Genomic DNA, 23,115 nt, shown 5'->3' with positions numbered 1-23,115 from the left:
TGATAAGTTAGTGACCCATATCATGGTGGAATGCTTTTGGTTGTAAAGGTGATACATTAGATGTCCTACTGGTGCTTTAAATTAGGTGCAAATGTCATGCTCAAAAAGTAGCCCAATCATAGTCATTTGAACGTCTTTTTTTTTATTATGAGCTGTATCATTTCTACCAGCCAAAGCTCACAAGCCCAGCTATGCAGAGACTCATAGCTCTCTAGACTAGGGGTGATGTAGAGAGGTTTGATGGTATAGCATGGTGTCGGAAGAGCTGGTTATCATACATCATTTCCCACATCTACTGTAATAACTGTCTGCTGTGTTGGTGGCATATCATGGTATTTGATATAAATTACACAGATTAAATGTGTGTTGCTCCAGGATCTTACTGACACGTTTTACAAGATTACAGTGGTGATACAAGCCTCTGTCTCGAGCCTGAGCATCTCTCTGACGCTGCTGAAGAAAGCTGTGCCAGTTCTGGTGCGTGCCTGCTCGCACTGTTAAGTTACAGACTGATGGGAAATGAGTACGTGGTTACCAGGGTAACCGGGGTTAGGCTGCAGTTTAATAGCTTCAGCTATATATAATTTGCCAGACATGCTATAAATGGTCCAAATCCCAAATTTAAGCCCCATCTGTCACCATAAATATGTGTGTCTAAGCTTATAAAATATGTAAACTATTTTGTCTCCAAATGCAATATTATACCATGTTGTACCAACGTATACCGTTGCCAATTAAAGTAGGTCGAGATACTGTATACGGTGTTGTATGTACAGAAGATCCGGTAGGATGTTTGGATGTGGCACTCTCATTCCCAAACAAAAATATTTGTTGATTGTTGGCTGGCAAAATGCAGTCTTTGGATTACATCTTCTCATCTGCCAAAAACTGCTGGCAAAATCCTACTATTAGTATTATTATGGAATCACTGACTCCATTTCATTACTAATCTTCATAAAGATTTTTTTAATGCACCAGACACTGTAGCTTTTATTTAAATAAAGGACATAAGTCTTATATGATCTGATTAACAAACCTGTGTCCTAACCGTTCTTCAAGCTGCTGAACACAGCTGTGAACTTGCCTTTACCCTCTTATCGTTTTCCTAATCCTAACCCTAGTTTGGGCCCTTAACCCTAATTGAAGCCATTGGTAGCTTGGAAAACATCAGAAAACCCATTTAAAATTGATTAATAAACAAGGTAAATATCACGAATAAAATAATACAAATGCAAAATGATATGTTTCAGGTCTTTTAAAAAAGATTTTCATTGAAAAATCTTATATATAGTGCACATTTTTTAATGGCCTAGGTACCCATGCTACAGTAGAAAATATTTACTCATTCAAATCATTAACAACCTGTGTCCTAACCATTCTTCAAGCTGCTGAACACAGCTGTGAACTTGCCTTTACCCTCAGACTTACCGTTTCCCTAACCCTAACCCTAGTTTGGGCCCTTAACCCTAATTGAAGCCATTGGTAGCTTGGAAAACTTTAGAAAAATCAAGGTAAATATCATGAATACAATAATACAAATGCAAAATGATATGTTTCAGGTCTTTTAAAAACATTTTTTCCTTGAAAAATGTTTTATATATAGCACATTTTTTTATGGCCATAGGTACCCATGCTACAGTATAAAATATTTGACTCATTCAAAATCATTAACAAACCTGTGTCCTAACCATTATTCAAGCTGCTGAACACAGCCGTCAACTTGCCTTTACCCTCAGACTTACCGTTTTTCTAACCCTAACCCTAGTTTGGGCCCTTAACCCTAATTGAAACCATTGGTAGCTTGGAAAACTTCAGAAAACCCATTTAAAATTAATTAAAATCAAGGTAAATATCACGAATACAATAATACAAATGCAAAATAATATGTTTCAGGTCTTTTAAAAAGATTTTTTCATTGAAAATTTTTTTATATATGCCATTTTTTTATGGCCATAGGTACCCATGCTACAGTAGAAAAATGTCTTAAGATCATTAACAAACCTGTGTCCTAACCTTTTCAAGCTGCTGAACACAGCGTGAACTTGCCTTTACCTCCTTTATCGTTTTCCTAACCTAACCCTAGTTTGGGCCCTTAACCCTAATTGAAGCCATTGGTAGCTTGGAAAACTATCAGAAAACCCATTTAAAATTGATTAAAAATCAAGGTAATATCACGAATACAATAATACAAATGCAAAATGATATGTTTCAGGTCTTTTAAAAAGATTTTTTCCTTGAAAAATTTATATATATGCCATTTTTATGGCCATAGGTACCCATGCTACAGTAGAAAATATTTGACTCATTCAAAATCATTAACAAACCTGTGTCCTAACCATTATTCAAGCTGCTGAACACAGCCGTCAACTTGCCTTTTCCCTCAGACTTACCGTTTCCCTAACCCTAACCCTAATTTGGGCCCTTAACCCTAATTGAAGCCATTGGTAGCTTGGAAAACTTTAGAAAAATCAAGGTAAATATCACGAATACAATAATACAAATGCAAAATGATATGTTTCAGGTCTTTTAAAAAGATTTTTTCCTTGAAAATTTTTTTATATATAGCACATTTTTTATGGCCATAGGTACCCATGCTACAGTAGAAAATATTTGACTCATTCAAAATCATTAACAAACCTGTGTCCTAACCATTATTCAAGCTGCTGAACACAGCCGTCAACTTGCCTTTTCCCTCAGACTTACCGTTTCCCTAACCCTAACCCTAATTTGGGCCCTTAACCCTAATTGAAGCCATTGGTAGCTTGGAAAACTTCAGATAACCCATTTAAAATTAATTAAAATCAAGGTAAATATCACGAATACAATAATACAAATGCAAAATAATATGTTTCAGGTCTTTTAAAAAGATTTTTTCCTTGAAAATTTTTTTTTATATAGCACATTTTTTTATGGCCATAGGTACCCATGCTACAGTAGAAAATATTTGACTCATTCACAATCATTAACAAACCTGTGTCCTAACCATTATTCAAGCTGCTGAACACAGCCGTCAACTTGCCTTTACCCTCAGACTTACCGTTTCCCTAACCCTAACCCTAATTCGGGCCCTTAACCCTAATTGAAGCCATTGGTAGCTTGGCAAACTTCAGAAAAATCAAGGCAAATATCATGAATACAATAATACAAATGCAAAATAATATGTTTCAGGTCTTTTAAAAAGATTTTTTCCTTGAAAATTTTTTTATATATAGCACATTTTTTTATGGCCATAGGTACCCATGCTACAGTAGAAAATATTTGACTCATTCAAAATCATTAACAAACCTGTGTCCTAACCATTATTCAAGCTGCTGAACACAGCCGTCAACTTGCCTTTACCCTCAGACTTACCGTTTCCCTAACCCTAACCCTAATTTGGGCCCTTAACCCTAATTGAAGCCATTGGTAGCTTGGCAAACTTCAGAAAAATCAAGGCAAATATCATGAATACAATAATACAAATGCAAAATAATATGTTTCAGGTCTTTTAAAAAGATTTTTTCCTTGAAAAATTTTTTATATATAGCACATTTTTTTATGGCCATAGGTACCCATGCTACAGTAGAAAATATTTGACTCATTCAAAATCATTAACAAACCTGTGCCCTAACCATTATTCAAGCTGCTGAACACAGCCGTCAACTTGCCTTTACCCTCAGACTTACCGTTTCCCTAACCCTAACCCTAATTTGGGCCCTTAACCCTAATTGAAGCCATTGGTAGCTTGGCAAACTTCAGAAAAATCAAGGCAAATATCATGAATACAATAATACAAATGCAAAATAATATGTTTCAGGTCTTTTAAAAAGATTTTTTCCTTGAAAAATGTTTTATATATAGCACATTTTTTTATGGCCATAGGTACCCATGCTACAGTAGAACATATTTGACTCATTCAAAATCATTAACAAACCTGTGTCCTAACCATTATTCAAGCTGCTGAACACAGCCGTCAACTTGCCTTTACCCTCAGACTTACCGTTTCCCTAACCCTAACCCTAATTTGGGCCCTTAACCCTAATTGAAGCCATTGGTAGCTTGGCAAACTTCAGAAAAATCAAGGCAAATATCATGAATACAATAATACAAATGCAAAATAATATGTTTCAGGTCTTTTAAAAAGATTTTTTCCTTGAAAATTTTTTTATATATAGCACATTTTTTTATGGCCATAGGTACCCATGCTACAGTAGAAAATATTTGACTCATTCAAAATCATTAACAAACCTGTGTCCTAACCATTATTCAAGCTGCTGAACACAGCCGTGAACTTCTTTTTACCCTCAGACTTACCGTTTTTCTAACCCTAACCCTAGTTTGGGCCCTTAACCCTAATTGAAGCCATTGGTAGCTTGGAAAACTTCAGAAAACCCATTTAAAATTGATTAAAAATCAAGGTAAATATCACGAATACAATAATACAAATGCAAAATGATATGTTTCAGGTCTTTTAAAAAGATTTTTTCCTTGAAAATTTTTTTATATATTGCTCATTTTTTAATGGCCATAGGTACCCATGCTACAGTAGAAAATATTTGACTCATTCAAAATCATTAACAAACCTGTGTCCTAACCATTATTCAAGCTGCTGAACACAGCCGTGAACTTGCCTTTACCCTCAGACTTACCGTTTTTCTAACCCTAACCCTAGTTTGGGCCCTTAACCCTAATTGAAGCCATTGGTAGATTGGAAAACTTCAGAAAACCCATTCAAAATTGATTAATAAACAAGGTAAATATCAAGAATAAAATAATACAAATGAAAAATAATATGTTTCAGATCTTTTAAAAACATGTTTATTTCTTGATGAAATATGAATATATTGCAAATGTCTTTAATGGCCATAGGTAGCCAAGCTACTGTAGAAAATATTTCACTCGTTCAAAATCATTAATCAGTGGTGCATCAAGGATTGTATGTGTAACTTTATCCCAAGAGTAAAGAACACACAGAGGATTTTTGGGCCATACACTGTTTCCTGGAATGCTTTCATGTGATTGAATGGTTATGAGACTCTGTTTTTTTTGGAAACAGGTTTCAAAGCATTTGGAGGGGCTGTGACTCGGTTCTCTGACTGCATGAGCATGAGAGACAAGGACTACTGCTATACAACAGTAAATACAAATGTAAAGACTGGGTCCAAGGCCAGGGTTAATTGGTCCACAATTAGTTTTTTGTTAACGAGTGCTTTAAGGATTGGCCTGTTAATTGAAATATCTAGTCACCCTTCAATGCATATACATGACAGGAAAGTGCTTATAATCAAGTGGAATTCAAACTGGCATTCATTCTGTCCAGTTGGCTTCCGATGAGTCACTGGAAAACAGTGTGAAATTTGTTTGAGGCTGATCTGCAGATTGCGATCAAAAATATCTGATTCTCTCCATGCTGAGCTACAGTTTCTAACTGGTAAAGATGGGGCTCCAAAGGGGATCTGCTGAAACGCAGAAACAGACAGATTGCATCCACACTTATAACCCTGTTCATGTTTTAAGCTGGAAACAAAATGTGTTAATTTGTAAAAATTAAAAATGGTCTTTAAATCATTGTATCATTGTATAGCATGAAAGATACATGTCATATAAAGTATATAAAATCACAGCACTTCAGTTTTTTCTTTGTAAAGTGAGTCGTGTAGACTGCCATGTATCATAGAATGTGTTGGCTCCAGAATTTGTTTGCTAATCCATCAGCCTGTGCTGCAGCTGGAAGTTGAATGCCTGCGCTGAAATTTAATGTTTATTTAATGAAATTTAATGTTTATATTCCAAGCTGAAGTGAAGCAGGCATTGGAATGCTGGTGGTGTATGTTGAAGGTGCTCAGAGGAGGCTTTCTAACATAGAGTAACTCTGTTAATATCAGCTTTGCTGATGTATGAACTATAACCACCAGTGTACTTGAGATTTTTTAAGCTAGTAGTGGTTCTCATTAATTGGCTATGAAAGAACCTGATATACTCTTTGATTAGATTTTGCTGGACATAGCTTTTCAAGTTGTGCAGAAGGAATTATCTGTCATCTGAAAAGAAGAAATGAATCAGAGCTTATACTCAGTTACCTTGAAAAATGTATTTTTCGCTTAGATGTGTACTAAGTCCCTTCAGACTTAGTGATTTGAGATTCTTTAGGTTGAGTTCTGCTAGTAGAGTGAGGGGACATAAATGGAAATTAGCAAAAGGTAAATTCTGTACAGACATTAGAAGACTTTTTTTTCACACAGAGAATAGTCAATGTGTGGAGTAGTCTGCCAGGTCACGTAGTAGAGTCAGAAACTCAAGACCAGGCTTCTGCCCCATTTGCAGTAATTTGGCCTGTTCCACCCGTTCATAACATTAAAGACTGTGCTGAAGAGGTCTTTATTCTCAGCATTGCTACAAGGTGCAGAATGGAAAGTGCATGTTGTAGCCACCGAGGGACATAATTTTGTTTTAACTTCTGTCCGATCCCAGAACAGGTATTCAGGGACTGGATTGGTCATCAGAGCAACACAATGTTTTTCAGTATCATAGTTTTGGAGAGGATTATGTTGTCGTGGAAAGGTGTAGAGAAAGCAAAACAGATTTTTATGTTTAATTGGTCCAAGTTTATTTTCCATGGGAGTAAACTTAATCGCCACTTCCACGCACTGGAATGGGTTCATTTGAATGAATATTGAAAGCATTTCTGGTGTCTGCCAATCTGCTAAGACTGATTTTCCGAGGCCAGCTTGGCAGCGCCCTCTTGGCTGACCTCCATGCCAATAAATGGCAGACAATCTGTACAACTCATCCAAAACTCACACTCAGTTCCCAGAGCTCCTGCCTCCTGGGCTAAATCCATAGGCTTCCCATTGCATCTAGCATTTTACTCAAAACATTGATTGCTATTTAAATATTTCAAGCAGGAAATTAATGTAAGAAATTCTTTAAGGAATAAAAATATTTTAATCATCGACTGTATTAGTGCTATGAGAACCATATCATTTCGATGATGATGATGGTAATATAAACGTAAAAGGAGCTATGTTTGTTCCAGGAGGATTATTTGTTAATATAATCAGTCATACGACTTGTCCGCTTGTCATCATTTGTTACTTTACTAGCATTCAACTGGGATAATAAAAAGCAGATATGTGTGTTACTGTGCTTTCTTCTTTAAAGTAGACGTGCCTGTGTGTCCCTGGCCATGGGTGTGTGAGATTTAAGCACTAAACCTAGAATTCATGAGCTCCTGAATTATGAGAAACTAGTTATCACAAAAGCATATCTCGGAATAGAGATAAGTACTAATATTAATTTGGCATCAATGGCATTGAAATAGTTGAAATATGTGTGAACTCTGGCTCCAATTTGAAGGGGGGTGGTCATGTTGAAATGTGATACGTTTTACAGTGCATGAATGTTCCTAAATGCGTGTTTTTGTTTTTCAGGGTGGGACGGCACTGAGACTCACACCAAAAGAAAATGGCTTTTGAAAACACATATCGCAGTTACTCAATCATACCATGCTTCATATTCATAGAGGTAAGACTAACATACTAACCAAAATCCATTATATTTTCCATAGGATCAAATGTGGCTAAACTCTCTTATTTCAATGGAAAGAATGCAGCTGTCCTTCGAGAATCATTTTGGACAAAGAGACATGGGGCCTGTATCACAAATCAGGATTACTGAGTTAGTTTAGATAACTGCAGCGCTTAGTAAAACCCGGAACTGTCCTAAATCTGGAACATGGAATTGAAGTGAAAAATGAACTGTTCCGTGTTTTACTCAGCGCAGCTATCCTGCTAGCTGCCTTGTGCTTCTGGCCCCAGGTGTATGCTCATGCTCATGTGAGCTCATGGGGGTGTTTTTTCCTCTTTCTCAAAAATAACTTTGACGGCACTATTTGGTTCACCATTTCTGTCAGTTGTTTTTAATCACATGAAAATGCATTAAATGTACAAATGATTTATTTGAAAGACTTGCAGTCCCAGTGAGGAAGATCCTCTAAACAGCCAAACAGCAGTGACAGCCATTTTCAACTCTTAAGAGCTACAGCGCTATCATGCTGTGATAATGCATCATGCTAATTAACATACAGAGTACAGTATAATTGGTGTTACTTGCATTAGCTAGCATTCTGCAGTCAGATATGAATCCATCATCATGGACAAATACATATTTTTGCAGCACCCTGCACACCATGGAAGGGGTTTCAGATGCACAGTCAGGGATCTGGTTATGTCAATTTCAATTTATGATTTCTGCATCTCGGCCTTGTCACCATGGAGACCCAGAAACTGGTGAAAACACTCAGTAATTACAGCCGAGCCATAAATTCCATGAAGATATGGACACTGCCCTGGGAAGAGAGGGGTGTGTGTGTCTGTGAACACTTCCGCTGCCTGAACTTGAGAATATTATTGCAGCATTCGTGATAACGCACGCGTATGGACCTCAGGGTCAGTATTTCTTGCCGAAAAGGACACTTGGATGTTGTTGTAGCCAGATCGCTTCCTGTACAATATGGTAGTGGTTTCCTGTTTCATGTGTACAGTCCTTGGATTTTTTTTGTAAATTGGGTCCATTCTGAACTAGGCTTGATTGAATTTACAAAATGTGTTTAAAGTGCAATCTTTCTACTTGCAAGGCGTGAGCAGCTGGCATTAATACCAAAGCTATGTTTTTTTTTATTTTTTAGATCAGCTCATTTGGAAGAGTGGAGCATAGATTAAATGGCACCCTGTGTATTGATATCTGAACTCCGTATTGGAGTCTATGATCTATAAGTGTTTGCCTGGCCCTAGATTCTGTCTTCAACAATCAGCTGTCCATTCCTAAAACTGCTTCTGTCTCTCCCAGGGAAACTGTGGGCCGTATAGCAGGCATGCTAGTCATCAGCTGTGGCACTATGACTGTGTCTGTCCTGGGGGGGGAGAGGGGGGGTTGGTACTGTGCTTTTGGGACTCACTGCCGTGTCCCATATGGTGTCAGTCTGTTCCCAAATCCTCCTGATGGAGGCCTGGGGGCGTAATCCTGGATCTGCTGGATAAGAATCACACGTTTCAGCGGTTTGAGGAGGACTAAGCGCTGCTTACCCGCCCGTGTTCGGGCGATGGAAGATAATCCCAGCGCTGTTTGCAAAGCGTGAAATGCCTGAGAACAGTGGGCAGACATAGCGCTGTGCTAGCTCTTCGTATCGCAGCAGGCCAGTTGGAAATGCAGGAGTGCTAACGTGCTGTGCTAGCTCTGCGTATCACAGCAGGTCAGTTGGAAATGCAGGACTGCTAACGTGCTGTGCTAGCTCTGCGTATCACAGCAGGCGAGTTGGAAATGCAGGACTGCTAACGTGCTGTGCTAGCTCTGCTTATCACAGCCGGCGAGTTGGAAATGCAGGAGTGCTAACGTGCTGGCTAGCTTTGCTGCTGAAGAGGCAGCCTGCAGTCATACAGGAGGTATCACACAGGAAATCACGTCCCTTTAAGCCGGGTAGCGTGTCAAACAAAGATCATACACAGACCAGCTCTGGATGTAAAACCAATCATATGTGCTCCAGTACTCTGCTATTACCAAGGAAGCAGTTGCAGCCTTTAACCTGGGGTTTAAATGGTTGCTGGGCTGTTTAGTAAAGAGCTTTCTACTCCTGCGGCTTTTGAGTTTATGCACGTTTCATCTTTGCTCTGCTAACTAGTAGGTATCATTATCGAGTGAGTTTAGTAAAGGTCTGGTGTCGCCAAATGGAATGGGGTGTAGTCAGTGCTGTGGAATATACCAGTCTACTACCACCACTCCTCTGGTTAATGATACTTAAATGTATAAATAAGTGCAGATTAAGCCATAAATATCTGTTGAATCTGGGCCTCATTAGAGGTGTTGGTCATCGTCACGGCTCTGTTTGGCTGACCTCGCAGTCCTGCTGCCACAGTCACGCTTTTCCAGCACAAGGCTGCGTTTCTCTTCCCCTGGTGGGAGGAGCCTCACTCGCTGCTCGTTAATAATGCATGAGGAGCCTGCTGAGTGCTGATTGGTCAGGTGAAAGGGCTTCTGCTCTGGGACGCCCACATTTGCGCAGTTTAAAGCGCAGTTTCCCGTGCTTGGACTTTGAACCGATTCACGGATCTGCTGTGATAATTAAAATCCCGGAAACACTAACCGCAAGGGGACGGTTTTCACCCACAGAGTATTTTTCCAATTCCCTGCGTGTTCTTTCTTTCATCTGGCCATGGAATTACTGCGGTTCTAATTGGCTCATTAAAACCCCAGCCTTTCCACTGAAGCCTGGGCTGGCGGTTCTGCCACGACATGCCAGCGGACTCTCAGGATACACACTGGTTGTGTTAATTAATTGCTCCACACCTGAATTTCTTTTTCTGAGAAAATCTAATTGGGATGTGGCAGCCTATGGTCACCCCAAATGGTCTGACCTGGCTTTTCCATTTAAATATCTGGCTCCAAACAATTAACCACATGAGTGTTGGAAATGGGGGAAAATTGATTCAGTTAAATATTGAGATTCCTTTGCTGCCAGTTTTTATATTCTGTGTGTAAATAAGCCCCTGACTGGGCAGATATTATATTCACAGTGTATCAGGCTGCCTACAAGCTTTACTAAGATAACGCCCTGCTGTAACCTTTTGAAACGTGTTTTAATGCCACAGTAAAAAGCATCATGTCTGCTGCACGCCTGTGGCCTGGGAGTGCTGTCATAATGTACACAGATCTCCCTTAATCTCAGCAGTGAATGCGGCAGCTTTAGACGAGCTCCTCAGTGCTTATTAACAATAATCATAGAGCTGAACAGCCAGGGCTGAGCCCGCTGTGGTCCTTTGGCCACGCTGTGTTTCCCACACGGCACAGACCCTCTCAGCTCATGAATTCAAACTGGAGTCAGACGGGCCTAAAGCAGTGGAGTTCTGCCACCTGCAGGCAAAGGAGGGTAGTGTTCATTGTTCTGCTTTAAGATTTCTGTGAGATGGAGAGCTTCATTCATCTGTGTATATAGGCCTGGATCAAATTAACAGTTGTCCTTAGCTTTGACATACAATTAAATGAGGGTGTCACCTTACTTCTTTGCGAAAACATTTTGGTACATTCAGTAGTTACCAGAATTTATGAAAGAAAGTATTTGAATAGAAAAAAAGGCAATGCTTGCATGTATTTGTCAAAGAAGACTGAATCCAGGCCGTAGTAGTGTATACAGAGACTGCAGAGGACAAATGAGTCTGAGACGTGTTCATTTCTTATGTCTGGTGACATCGTTTATCGTCTTCGGATTTATATAGCTAAAGAATTCAGTGGCCAACATTCATTCCATGTTTCTTCTTAACCTTGACTTTCAAATAGCTGCAAGTGTTTGTTTTCTTCACACAGTTTGCCAAGCTGAGCACTGAACTTGTCTGCAAAGAAAAAAGAAAGGGAAAATAAATGTTTGTGACTTCATTTCAGAAGGACAACCTTGTATTAAATCCAGATCATTATGACTGAGCCATTATGCAGAAATAAATTAAGCGCAGTCACAGACAGCATCTTTGCTATTGCACAAATTAAAATGAAATAAAAAATTCAACGATGACAATAAGTGCAGCGCAGCAATCCAAACATTATTAAGAGTGATGTGGCGCTGAAAGCAGCAGTTTTGAATCTCGGCAGATTTCTGTGATTTGGTGACGGCTACCTCTCTGGCCTCCTGGTTCTCCCTGCCAAAGTTTTATATAATCTTTATTTAATTTTTTTTCTTCTTCTGGTTTTGCTTATCTTATCTAGTCAGTTGAACCTAGCCCTTTGGCAAAAGTATATTCATAACTCCATCTTTGTTTGCTTTACTGCGATGTAGCAGAAGTCGGTTTGGAGGCCTGTTATTAACAGTAAAAGCTGCCGGCTCATTTGCCTTCCTGCTGACAGCTGTACTGTTTCTTCCAGGACCAAGAACTAAATGAATGAATAAATATACATCAGCCCACGGTATAGAATTCATTTACTTTATGGCAGTTTCCTACACGCCTTATTTCAGAGCGGTGCACCCTAATTATGTAGTAACAAATAAATGAATGTTAGCAGCAGTACATAAAACATCAATTGAGGGGAATGTTTAAATGTTTAGTGCCAGTGTCGTTAAATGCACTTTCAGAGTATTTCTGACGGTTAACAGTTTATCAAGCACTTTTTCACAGTTCAAGGAAAATAAAGATGGCAAAACTAGTGCTAAGAACCTGACTGACTTTAAATAAGGAAAAGCTGGCTCTGTGTGACTTAGCTGTCAATTTCTAATATCACAATCAAGCAGGCAGTACTGCTTTAGCATAGTTTTTGATCAAGTATTTGACACATGAATTTTGCAATTTGTACTTCCCTTGTTGATCATATGTAAAATATTGCCAGATTGAACAACATTCTATTTAATATGTCTGTAGCAAAATATTTGGTGGCATGGAGTCTGCAGTTGCACAAAGGCATACAGTCTGTCAGGGAATATGTTCTATTCCCCAGGGAGCATCTATGCATTTACACACAGGAAAAGCAATTACATTCCAGACCGTTGCGTAACAGCAAAGTGACCTTCTCAGCAGTGAAAGTGCTTTAACCCCCTCCTCTCAGATTTCACCACGGGGTCCCCCCTTACTCAGCAGCCTGGGGGGTGACCTGGTGCCGCTTCTTTAAATTGGGGTGAGAAGAAAAAAAAGTTCTGAGCTAATCAGCTTGCTTTACCCAGAATGCACTTGATATTGGTTTTTGATCCTGGGCAAATTTTGAACTGTTCCACCACTTTTGGTGCTTTGTGTTTATTGTCTGCGACTGCTCTTAGATATCATTTCATGTTTTGGAAAAAAAGGGAGCCATTTTTTAATTTGCCAAGTAAAATGATTTGTCAGAAGGGGTGGTAAGTCACCAATATATTTTTGTCAGTATATCTGCGATTTATGTACATTCTTCTTATTATTTTTGCATAGAATGACTTGTATTATTAATCAGTAATATTTCTAAGATAGCACTATGGGAGGCATTGAGGAGTAGTGGTTATGGATCTTGAATTGTCTCCACAATCTTGTTTGATCTTGCTGGGTAGGAAGGCTCTTGTACCTTCAGGGAAAGGAACATTTGATTTTGATTAAAAAAACACTAACAGTTTCAAATGCAGACCATTCAAGTCACCCCAGATGACACCTACTGAGCTAGTAAATTGTAAATCATCCTTTCCTACACTACTTCCTTTCCTAATTTTCCCAATTTCTGGTTATTTTCTATATAATGCTAACATTGTGCTAAGTACAGCTACACTATTGAGGGTGCGTCCAGACAGTTGATTTCACATGTAGTGTTTACTTTCACATTTTGTGCACTGGACACAAGGGTACCACTGGCAAAAAGTGAAGAATTGTGTCAGTCATTGGTTATATTCATATCACATGTTGGGGGAAAATGTGCTCTTGTTTTACAACCTCCTGCTTCTCTGTTCCTGTTTCTTGTTGAGTGCCCTGATGGGGTTGCACAATATTTTTTCCAGCGCAAGCTGAAGCAGAGTCATGTTTCATCTCTCGTTTCTGTATCGGTCCTGCAGCTGGCTGGCGTGTTTCTGCCTCAGCGCGATCCTCAGACATTCGTCTCTTTTTGGCGTTTGTTCCGTGACCCGTCATCAACTGAAATGACTGCCGTGGCGCAGTATCCAGTCAATTTCGGATTTTCCAAATTTTTTAAACATTTTCCCTTCTCTTTTTCAAAGCACAAACTGGAATTGTTTAAACTTTTGACTTTTTGGTGTAAAATATAGCCTGGTGGGCAAGTACTTTTTCTATGTTCAAATCTGTTGGACGTGTCATTCTTAATCCTTAAATTAATTCCTAAAATCGATATGAAGAGCAAATGTGTGCATAAACTGTCTGACAGTGACAAATATTTTTTACTGCATGTTTTAAATGAGTTCCAGAACAGTGTGTGTTTCAGACTCAGTTGTTCTTGAGTGGGCTTTACTGATTAAATTACTGTGATGATTCCTTTGATTGCTACCTTTAGTGTTCACCACTGAGCATATGAACTTTTTCTCACTAATTGAGATCAATACAAGTGTAATTAGGGTTATTAATCAGTGAACTGCAGCCATCAGGAGCGTTTCCTCCTTATAAATCACAAACAGGCTCAGAATCAATGTCCTTGTTAGCTGCTGTATCTAATCAGGCATATTAACACCAGCAGAACCAATCAGCACTGTGCTCTTAAAGCCACACTGTGGCTTCTGATTGGATGCTGTGGCTTTGGGGTGATAGCTTGTGACTAATCACACTGTGGCTTCTGATTGGATGCTGTGGCTTTGGGGTGATAGCTTGTGACTAATCACACTGTGGCTGCAGATTGGATGCTGTTTCATTGGGGTGATAGCTTGTCACAAGCTATCACCTCAATCAAGACAAATGACTAATCACACTCATTTGTCTTAGAGAGAAGCCTCAGCGATGGCACACAGAATGAGTTATAGGGGATCCAGAGAAGCATTTTTTGGTCACTTTTATTAACTTTCACCACCCCAGAGCACGGCCTCTTCTTATTTTTTGGATCAGTTACCCAGAGTGCACTGGTTGGATGATGGAACCAATCCTTTGTTCACTGAATTTCCACCAGAGAAACTCAGACAGAAAGGGAATGCTCACATTTGAATCGAACATTTTTTTCTGTAAAGAACAGTGAAATCAAAAGATCTCTCATTGATTTAAGTAGTTATATGTGAAGAGGTGTCAAGTGTTTAAAAGTGTTTAATAGCTCAGGTGCGATAAAAAAGAGCTCATTTGTGAAGAGAAATCTACTTCTAAATCTCCAGCTTATTTTCTGGATGGCTTATGTCTGTTATCTGAGTGCCTTAATCTTCACTCTCAGGCTAATATCCTCATGAACATGCAGCAGTACATTGTGCGCCTCTGGTTATTGAAAATACGCTGTTATTACACACACACACACACACACACACACGCGCATGCACATACACATGCACGCACACGAACTCGCGCACACACGCACACGCATGCACTCACACGCAGACACACATATATATACGATCTGGCGGTCAAGAGTGGAAGTATCTAAAGTCTATAGTGAACATGTCATTGGCATCATTGCTAATTATGACAAAAAGGCTGCATAAAATAAACAACACCAGTAATGTCTGTGATCGGAAGCCACCTAGGTCCAGTAATCAAAGTCCAGCGTTGGAACTTATGTTGAAAGTAAAATCATGCCTATAATGAAATATGCAGGTGGATCTGTGATCTTATGGGGTTGTTTTGCATCTCTGGGTCCTGATGATTTTGTTTAGGTCAATGGAAACAGAAGGACTATGGCATTCTGGGTAAGAAAAAGGCTGCTGTTTAGGAAGCAAAGATTTGGCCTCAGTTGGATTGTTCCACAAGACAGTGATCCCAAATACACCTCAAAATCAAGCAAGACATGGTTAGTTGAGGACAAAATTACAATGTAATGTTTTGCAATGTAATCTCTGTCTCCAGACTTTAACCGATTGGAAAATTGTGGTTTGAATTAAAGTGAGCTGTCCACAAGTAAAGGATCTGTACGATTGAGAAAACATCTGTGTTGAGGAATAATGGCCAAATCCCCTCCAATACGAATACTAATTTCATACAACAGTATAGAAGACCACAGTGTAGTCGTATTTCTGTGATGAGAATACTGAAAACAGAGGTGGCAATACAAAATTGTTACCTGTTAGAAAAAACTTTCTTGAACAGTTGGAACAACACAGTTGTGTTACCTGTGTTATTTTTAACAGTCTTTTTGTGCATCTTAAGGATTCACAGAGGTTGCCACTGAGGGGGAAAATGCTGTCTTTAAACATCAGCCTACACTGTCTGCTAAGTAGAAGCACTTCATTAAACATTCTTGATTCCTACACTCTCTACAAGCATATATTTAAGAGTCCAGAAATGAGAATCTTTCGCTTTGTGTTGGAGAGCAGTATGTTTGCCTGAAAAACAATGTCACTGCTGATAAATGACTTCCTAATGCACCCTCCATGTTTTCATTTATTATAAAGGTCTTTGGGCAGAATGTTTTGGCAAGATAATGCCAGAAGATTTACTAATGCAAGTATTATGAGTATAAGAATTGGATGTTGGTTTACTGTGAAAGCATTATTACAAAAATATTTTTTCAAATGGTTAACAACTGCCAAAATCTGGCAAAACGTATGAAACAAATACATCAATCTGTACATATAAATCTGTACATATAAGTGTTCTCAGATTAGTACAAAGTGCAGCTGAATCCTCCGAGTAGCAGTGAGTTTGTGGCTTGATGTAGATGAGGACAGATAGTGAGCACTACATCAATGGCTTCTTTAACTGGACAGGGTTCTGTGATTCTGTGATTCTGTGAGGTGAGAGCCTTTTTGGCACAAGTCTGTGCTTTTATGTTGTGAAGTTTAACAATCGCCATTAAGATTGATCGCACTCTCTAAATTTGGGACTTATGAAAACTTGGGACAGTCTGTCTGAGCCATCACAGTTGTGCTTGCTTGTGCGTGATCGTGTGTGCTTGCGTGTAGGTGTGAGTGAGTGTGAGTAACCAGTAGAGAGTTTCTGTGTAAAAATGGTAAATCTCTGGAGTTCACTTTAGAGTTCTCTGGTCCTCTCGTTTATGGAGAAACACATCCTTCTGTAGCATGAATCCAATCTTGTGGTGTGTGTCCCCATCACTTTTTTTACGGTAAAATGTTTACAGGATTTCACAGATTTTTGAAAAGAATGATGGATATTTACAGTTAAGTAAGAGGATTTATACCGTTTCTTCCCTTCAGTAAATGGTTTTTCACTGGCAGCATTGCTGGTAGTCTGTTCATTTTTTATTTATGGGGCATTTGTTTACAGTGCAGTTTGCTACTAAGGGTGGAGCATTTTACGGTTTTCTCTAAATGATTACAAGCGGACTTCCTTGTGTCTACTCAAATACGCTTTTTTGCATTTTTTATAATTTTTGTGCCTGAAGCCTGTTTTGAAGCGGTGTACTGGCTTAAAGACATTGCGTTTCTGATAAGATAATCAAAGCAAGTACTTTGCTGACTGCAGTCTGGTCATTTCTCTCCACAATCTTCTCTGTGCGGTCCCCAAAGATGCTGAAATCCAGAAGGAGCAAAAATATCAGTCATCATCTGTCACTTTAATCCGTTACTATGGCGATTATTATTAAAAGATGCAAAAAAAGATCTTCAGTTTCTGATTATATTTTTTTGAAAGAATCTGCTGGCCAGACTCGAGTAAATAGTCCTACCCCTAGCTGCTGCTGTAGAGTGTGCAGTGTGTGCAGGCCCAGATTTATTTGACTGTGCAGAAATGGTCTGCTTTTGTTGGTTCCCTTCACTATGCTCTCTTTTGAAGTCCACTGTAAACTTCCTTTTTTGAAAGCTTTGCCAGAGTTTAGTAAATCTAAGCATTTTCCAAATCATGTGACGAGCTCTCAAATGTCTTCTTCTCTGCTGGCATCCTGTCAGAAGTGGCATTCGTACAGTACTTGCAAATCTGGCCCATTTTCGGTCAGGTTCTCAGCCTAACATGGAAATGAAATTAAATGAAAAGACCAGTGTTTTACAGTGTTTTACAGTAAACATGTTGTCCTGGTGTCAAGCCAGACCACCTAGCCTGCGTGTTATTTTAGGCAGCCATCTAGCTGCTGTAGCCTTATTCATTCAATCTGTATTAAAGTGTTTATTATTTGTGTGTGTGTAAGTATTTGGGCAGTGACACATTTTTTGTTGCTTTGGCTTGTTACTGTAGCACATTGGATTTGAAATGAAACAATGAACATGTGGTCTAACACCCCCCTCCCCCCTCCAGCTGGTCATCATGGCCGGGACAGTCCTCCTGGCCTATTACTTTGAGTGCACGGACACCTTCGGGGTGCATGTGCAGGGCTTCTTCTGCCACGACGCCGAGCTGATGAAGCCCTACCCCGGCACGGACGAGGACAGCTTCATCCCCCCCCTCATCCTCTACTGTGTGGTGGCGGCAGTGCCCACCGCTGTCGTGAGTACCTAACCCAACCCTAACCCAACTCTGGCCTTTCTAACCCAACCCTAACCCAACCCTCATCTTCCTAACCCAACCCTAACCGAACCCTCACCTTCCTAACCCAACCCTAATCTCACCTTCCCAACCATAATCCTAACCCAACCCTGGCCTCACCTTCCCAACCCAACCCTAACCCAACCAGTCTCAGAATCAGCTGCTGTAAAAAATTAAATAAATAAAAAAACAAGCATATTAAATTAATTTTATGGAGGGCAGTTGAGTCAGCTGGTATTTGTTTCTTAAAAGGAAGTTTTAAGGAGAAACAGCTCACTTAAACAAATCCAGTCTTTGCACTTGACTCTGGAATTTTAATTAATTTGTTTTTCTGTTGTTTGTTGTTGTTTGTTGTAGATTTTCATTGGCGAGATCTCAATGTACATCATGAAGTCCACCAGACGAGCCCTCATTGCCCAGGAGAAGACCATCGTCACCGGAGAATGCTGCTACCTGAACCCACTCATTCGGAGGATCATAAGGTTTATTGGTGAGTTCTGAGACTGACTCGTATTGTTTATGCTTTACCCTGAAGAAATGTGAATGCACTATGAGAGGCCGTAAATCATATTCTGTCACACACACCATTGTGCTTTCTCACACACGCCATCATACACACACATATAGTGAGTATGATGGTGTGTGAGAGATCCAGTATGGTTTATGGCCTAAACAGCCACTCATAGACACACACACACACAGCCATAAATAAATATAGCACTTTGTGGCCAGTATTTCAGTGTAGCAATGTCATGCACATCCAGTTAAAACACTGCCCCCCTCAACAATTTTGTGAAATATACAATACTGCTAAAGCACAGCATTGACATTGAGAGATGGTTGTGGTTTACCTGGGTGTATTTTAAAATTTAAAAAGGCTTATTTAAATATAGGCCATGCTGGGGAGTAGCTTGTTAAACACAGTGACAACTGCATATTTATATTTTGCTGGAGCCAGTAGCATTGCTATTTTCAGCTTCTAGGCAGAGTTTCTAGGCAGAGTCTTCACAGATTTATCAAATGACAGTTCTCTTTGTCTATATTGTCATTGTGAAGAATGTTGAATTTTTAGAATTATTGAATGTTATTACAGGCCATGGGCTTGCTCTTCCCAGAGTTTAATTTAGCATAAGCTAATGTATTTTATGTTAAAACAGGATCTACACCTCGAGACAGAAGAATCTATTTACAGTGGATTTCTGGAGAGTATACAAAGATATTACATTAGAACATTCCAAAACTCTGAACTGAACAATTATTTTAATGTGTTAATAATATAATAAAGGTAATAGCACACCAATGTGGAAATTTAAATGAATTTAAGTAACTCCTCCCTTTTTTGAACTCTAGGTTTGCAATGGCTTGAGGTCAGTTTTATTTCCATTTTTTTCTGTTTTTCTTTCCTGTCTCTTTCTGCAGGTGTCTTTGCGTTTGGGTTGTTCGCCACGGACATCTTTGTGAATGCCGGTCAGGTGGTGACCGGCAACTTGTCCCCGTACTTCCTGAGCGTGTGCAAGCCGAACTACACAGGAACAGACTGCCGCTTCAGCCACCAGTTCATCTCCCGGGGGAACATCTGTACAGGTGACCCCGCGGTGGTGGAGCGGGCCAGGAAGTCCTTCCCTTCCAAAGATGCTTCCCTCAGCGTGTACTCCGCTGTGTACGTCACTGTGAGTCCCCACAAGACCTCCTCCCTCAGAGCCACTGCTGCTCATGCACACCGTCCTCACAAACACCAGCCTCGCAAACAGGGACCTCACAAAGACCAGCCTCACAAACAGGGACCTCACAAAGACCAGCCTCACAAACAATTTAAAATGTTTTTGTTTTTAAATCAGAATCAGAATTTCCGGGTCAGTATACCCACGTAAGTCTTTTTTGTAAACGGACAGAAAAACATTTTTGAAAGGGGGTAAATGAAAAGTGACAGCTTTAGGAATTCAGAGAAAAATTCCAGTTGTTGTGTGTGTTCAGTGTGTGTATCGCATGTAGTAATGCGTGTATTTTAAGATTGTACTTTGGTTCAGTCATTGTTTGTTTATTATAGATAGCTGAATTTTTGAAAACATTGCTCACAGGAATAATAATAATAATATGTAAAACTTTTCAGAATATAACACTATTTTCAGTAATAATAAAGGGGTATGGTCATTTAAGGGCATTGTATGAGTTCCGGAGCAGGATGTCGCCCTGATATCCGGTACATCCTTAGGGCCCCAAAGAGACTCAAACCCTAATCTGTCCCACCGGCAGCAATGCAGCTGCTGATTGAGAGGTCTAGATCAGGACTGGACAAGCCCAGGCCAGGTGCTGGTTCTGACCTGTGAGTCGCTGGTACAACATTTTAATACATAACAAAGGAAAACGTATTTCTTTCAGTTCAGTGCCCTAAATAAAAATCTATAATTGGACTCAGGCAAACATGGTCACACACATGCTTATGAGGACCATGGTGGACTCTCAGGTTCTCATATGCAGCCCACCTTAGTATATTCTACAGGCAACACCCCCTGCCTGTTGCCTCTAGCATCTACAAAGAAGAGTCCTTCCGTTGCCTTTATGTCGCAGCCTCCATACATGGTGCTGATTTCACCTGGGCCTCTTCCCCTGACGTGTGTGTGTGTGTGTGTGTGTCTCTCTCTGCTTGCGTGCGTGCATATGTGTGTCTCTGTGCGTGTGTGTGTGTGTGTGTGTGCGCGCGTGCGTGTGTGTATCTGCATGCGTATGTGTGTATCTGTGTGTGTGTGTGTATGTGCGTGCGTATGTGTGTATCTCTGCGCGTGTGTGTGTGTGTGTGTATCTGCGTGCGTATGTGTGTATCTGTGTGTGTGTGTGTGTGCGCACTACTCTCTCAGATGTACATCACCAGCACCATAAAGACGAAGAGCAGCCGGCTGGCCAAGCCTGTGCTGTGCCTGGGCACGCTGTGCGCCGCCTTCCTCACGGGCCTCAACCGCGTGTCTGAGTACCGCAACCACTGCGCCGACGTCATCGCCGGCTTCCTGCTGGGCAGCTCCGTGGCGCTGTTCCTGGTGAGAACGTGCTGCACAGGTCACATGACTCCTGTTCCTGGTGAGAATGTGATGCACAGGTCACATGACACCTGTTCCTGGTGAGAATGTGATGTACAGGTCACATGACTCCTGTTCCTGGTGAGAACGTAATGCACAGGTCACATGACTCCTGTTTTTGGTAATACAGGGCTGCAGAGATCTCATGACTTAGCCACACCTCCGTAAAGACACACACTGATGTGAAGCCGCTGATTTGAACAACGCTTCTGCGAAAGCGCAGTCATTTCTACATGGTGAAGCCACAATGTGTAAAACATACCCTTTTATAAATTTACAGGATGGACATCTTGATACGGGCGTTTGATTGGTTAAGGTTTGTGCAGAGATGCGCTGGCCCCGTTTCCACTGCTTAGTAATTACTGTCAGACCAAATGCCAGTTTCTTCTTCAGCTGTGGTTCTGTTGCTTTTTGTTTGCCAAAGACCAGTTTGTTAAGACCTGTTGATTGTGTCCCGGTTTGAGCCTTGGCCTCAGCGTTACGTAAGTATTGGCTGCTGACTGTGAGGTGATTGCGAGGCGGTTTTTGCCTGCAGGCGGTCTGTGTGGTCCGTAACTTCAGGGGAGTGCACTCTGCTGTGGCCAAGCTGAAGACGGAGGAGCACCGCGGGCTGCCGCTCATCACGTTTCCACGGGTCGAGAGCCCCCTAGAGACCCTGACTGCACAGGTAACACCCCACCTGTCCTTCGGTACGCTCAGTCAAGTGTGTAATATTTAGTTTTCATTCAATATCATTCTCTCCTGCTTTTGAGAACATGGCATGCACTCCAGAATTTTTCATTTACTTCGATTTACAAACAAGTGCAAGTCTTTGTTTTTCTTCACAACCCCAATTTAGCAAGCTCAGCATAAATAAATAAACTCGCCAAACCGTGGACACTTCTGTGGGTGGTGCAAAGATGATTTTGCCAAACTTGTGCTTGTGGAGAGAAACAAAGTTAAAAGTTTGTCGAATTCAGGCCTAGGGGTACAGTATGTATAAAAAAATTAAATGAAATCTGGTTTAATTCCTGTTTAATTTAACGAGCTTTGCGATTTGCCTGACAGAATCATTCGGCGTCCATGACAGAGGTCACATGACTCCAGACCCAGCAGAGACTGCAGTTTGCTTCCCTGGAACACCCCTAGGCACAAGCATTTTGTACTGTGTCACACTGTAAAAAGGACAGTATTATGTTGTAGTTAGAAGCTGTTTTTTGTACATTTTTGTATAAGAGAGTGCCGTAGCTTACCCTAAATAGCTTTGAGAAAGATATTGATGTTGTTGTGTGGTGTTTGTACAAGGAAAATCTCTTATAACTGTTTCTGTAAATCTTTGAAAAAAAGCTCACCTTTTGTATTCTTTTTTTAATCTGTTTTAAACTCAATATTTGACCAACTTTGCCTGCAATTGTTTCAGGAATGCTTTGGTATTCATATATTTAGGTTTTAAGGAAAAATATATATTTCTTTATTCTGTTGTACATTTTCTGTTGGGATTTTAAAACATGCCCTTTACTCAGCATGGAAGTAAAGAAAATCGAACAGGAATCCAAAACATATTTGTGTGCTGTTTTTTGTAAAACCTGGTATTTCTTCAGAATATTTTTCCTTTGTAAACCAATTGTCAACAAAATGAATTATTCTACAGAAACTATATTTTTGAAATGATTGGACCTTTTTAGGTTTTTTGCAAGAATATTGAAAAATATCCAGTTAAAAATATTATACAGTATACAAAGCATACACACTAAACTGTTCAGTAAGATGCTGTGGAACACGCATTAGTCATGCATTATAAAAACAGCTTCAAGGCTGTGCATCATTTAGCAGAGATGATGTCAGCTCTGCAGTGACTGCTCATCACAACTGTAACAGAATCTTGAATAAGTAATAGCCACTGAAACACAAAGGTCCACGCGTACTTTGTCATTGTCAAGGACTCCAGTTCGATTCCCGTTCCATGTGCGTCAAAACCTGTGGCTACTACTTATTCTATTGATATATTTCAAACTTCAAGTTCAGATATAGTTTCATATGGTTTC

General features: G+C 40.1%; 1 protein-coding gene across 2 annotated transcripts in view; it reads left to right on the top strand.

Annotated features, from left to right (window-relative positions):
* The window catches only part of si:ch211-12e13.1 (phospholipid phosphatase-related protein type 1), a 37,382-nt gene extending 14,754 nt beyond the window's left edge, over positions 1-22,628 (top strand). For both annotated transcript variants that reach the window (XM_064297392.1, XM_064297391.1), the window contains 7 exons: positions 7,410-7,503; positions 17,793-17,981; positions 18,378-18,510; positions 19,440-19,690; positions 20,876-21,052; positions 21,627-21,758; positions 22,139-22,628. In XM_064297392.1, coding sequence (XP_064153462.1) covers positions 7,444-7,503; positions 17,793-17,981; positions 18,378-18,510; positions 19,440-19,690; positions 20,876-21,052; positions 21,627-21,758; positions 22,139-22,171 — 975 coding nt within the window. In that variant the 5' untranslated portion in view covers positions 7,410-7,443 and the 3' untranslated portion in view covers positions 22,172-22,628. The remainder of the gene's footprint in view (positions 1-7,409; positions 7,504-17,792; positions 17,982-18,377; positions 18,511-19,439; positions 19,691-20,875; positions 21,053-21,626; positions 21,759-22,138) is intronic.
* The last annotated feature ends 487 nt before the right edge of the window (positions 22,629-23,115 follow it).

Source organism: Anguilla rostrata, chromosome 10 (genome assembly GCF_018555375.3).
Source record: "Anguilla rostrata isolate EN2019 chromosome 10, ASM1855537v3, whole genome shotgun sequence".
Lineage (NCBI taxonomy): Eukaryota > Metazoa > Chordata > Actinopteri > Anguilliformes > Anguillidae > Anguilla > Anguilla rostrata.
This window is presented reverse-complemented; position numbering and strand designations above follow the sequence as displayed.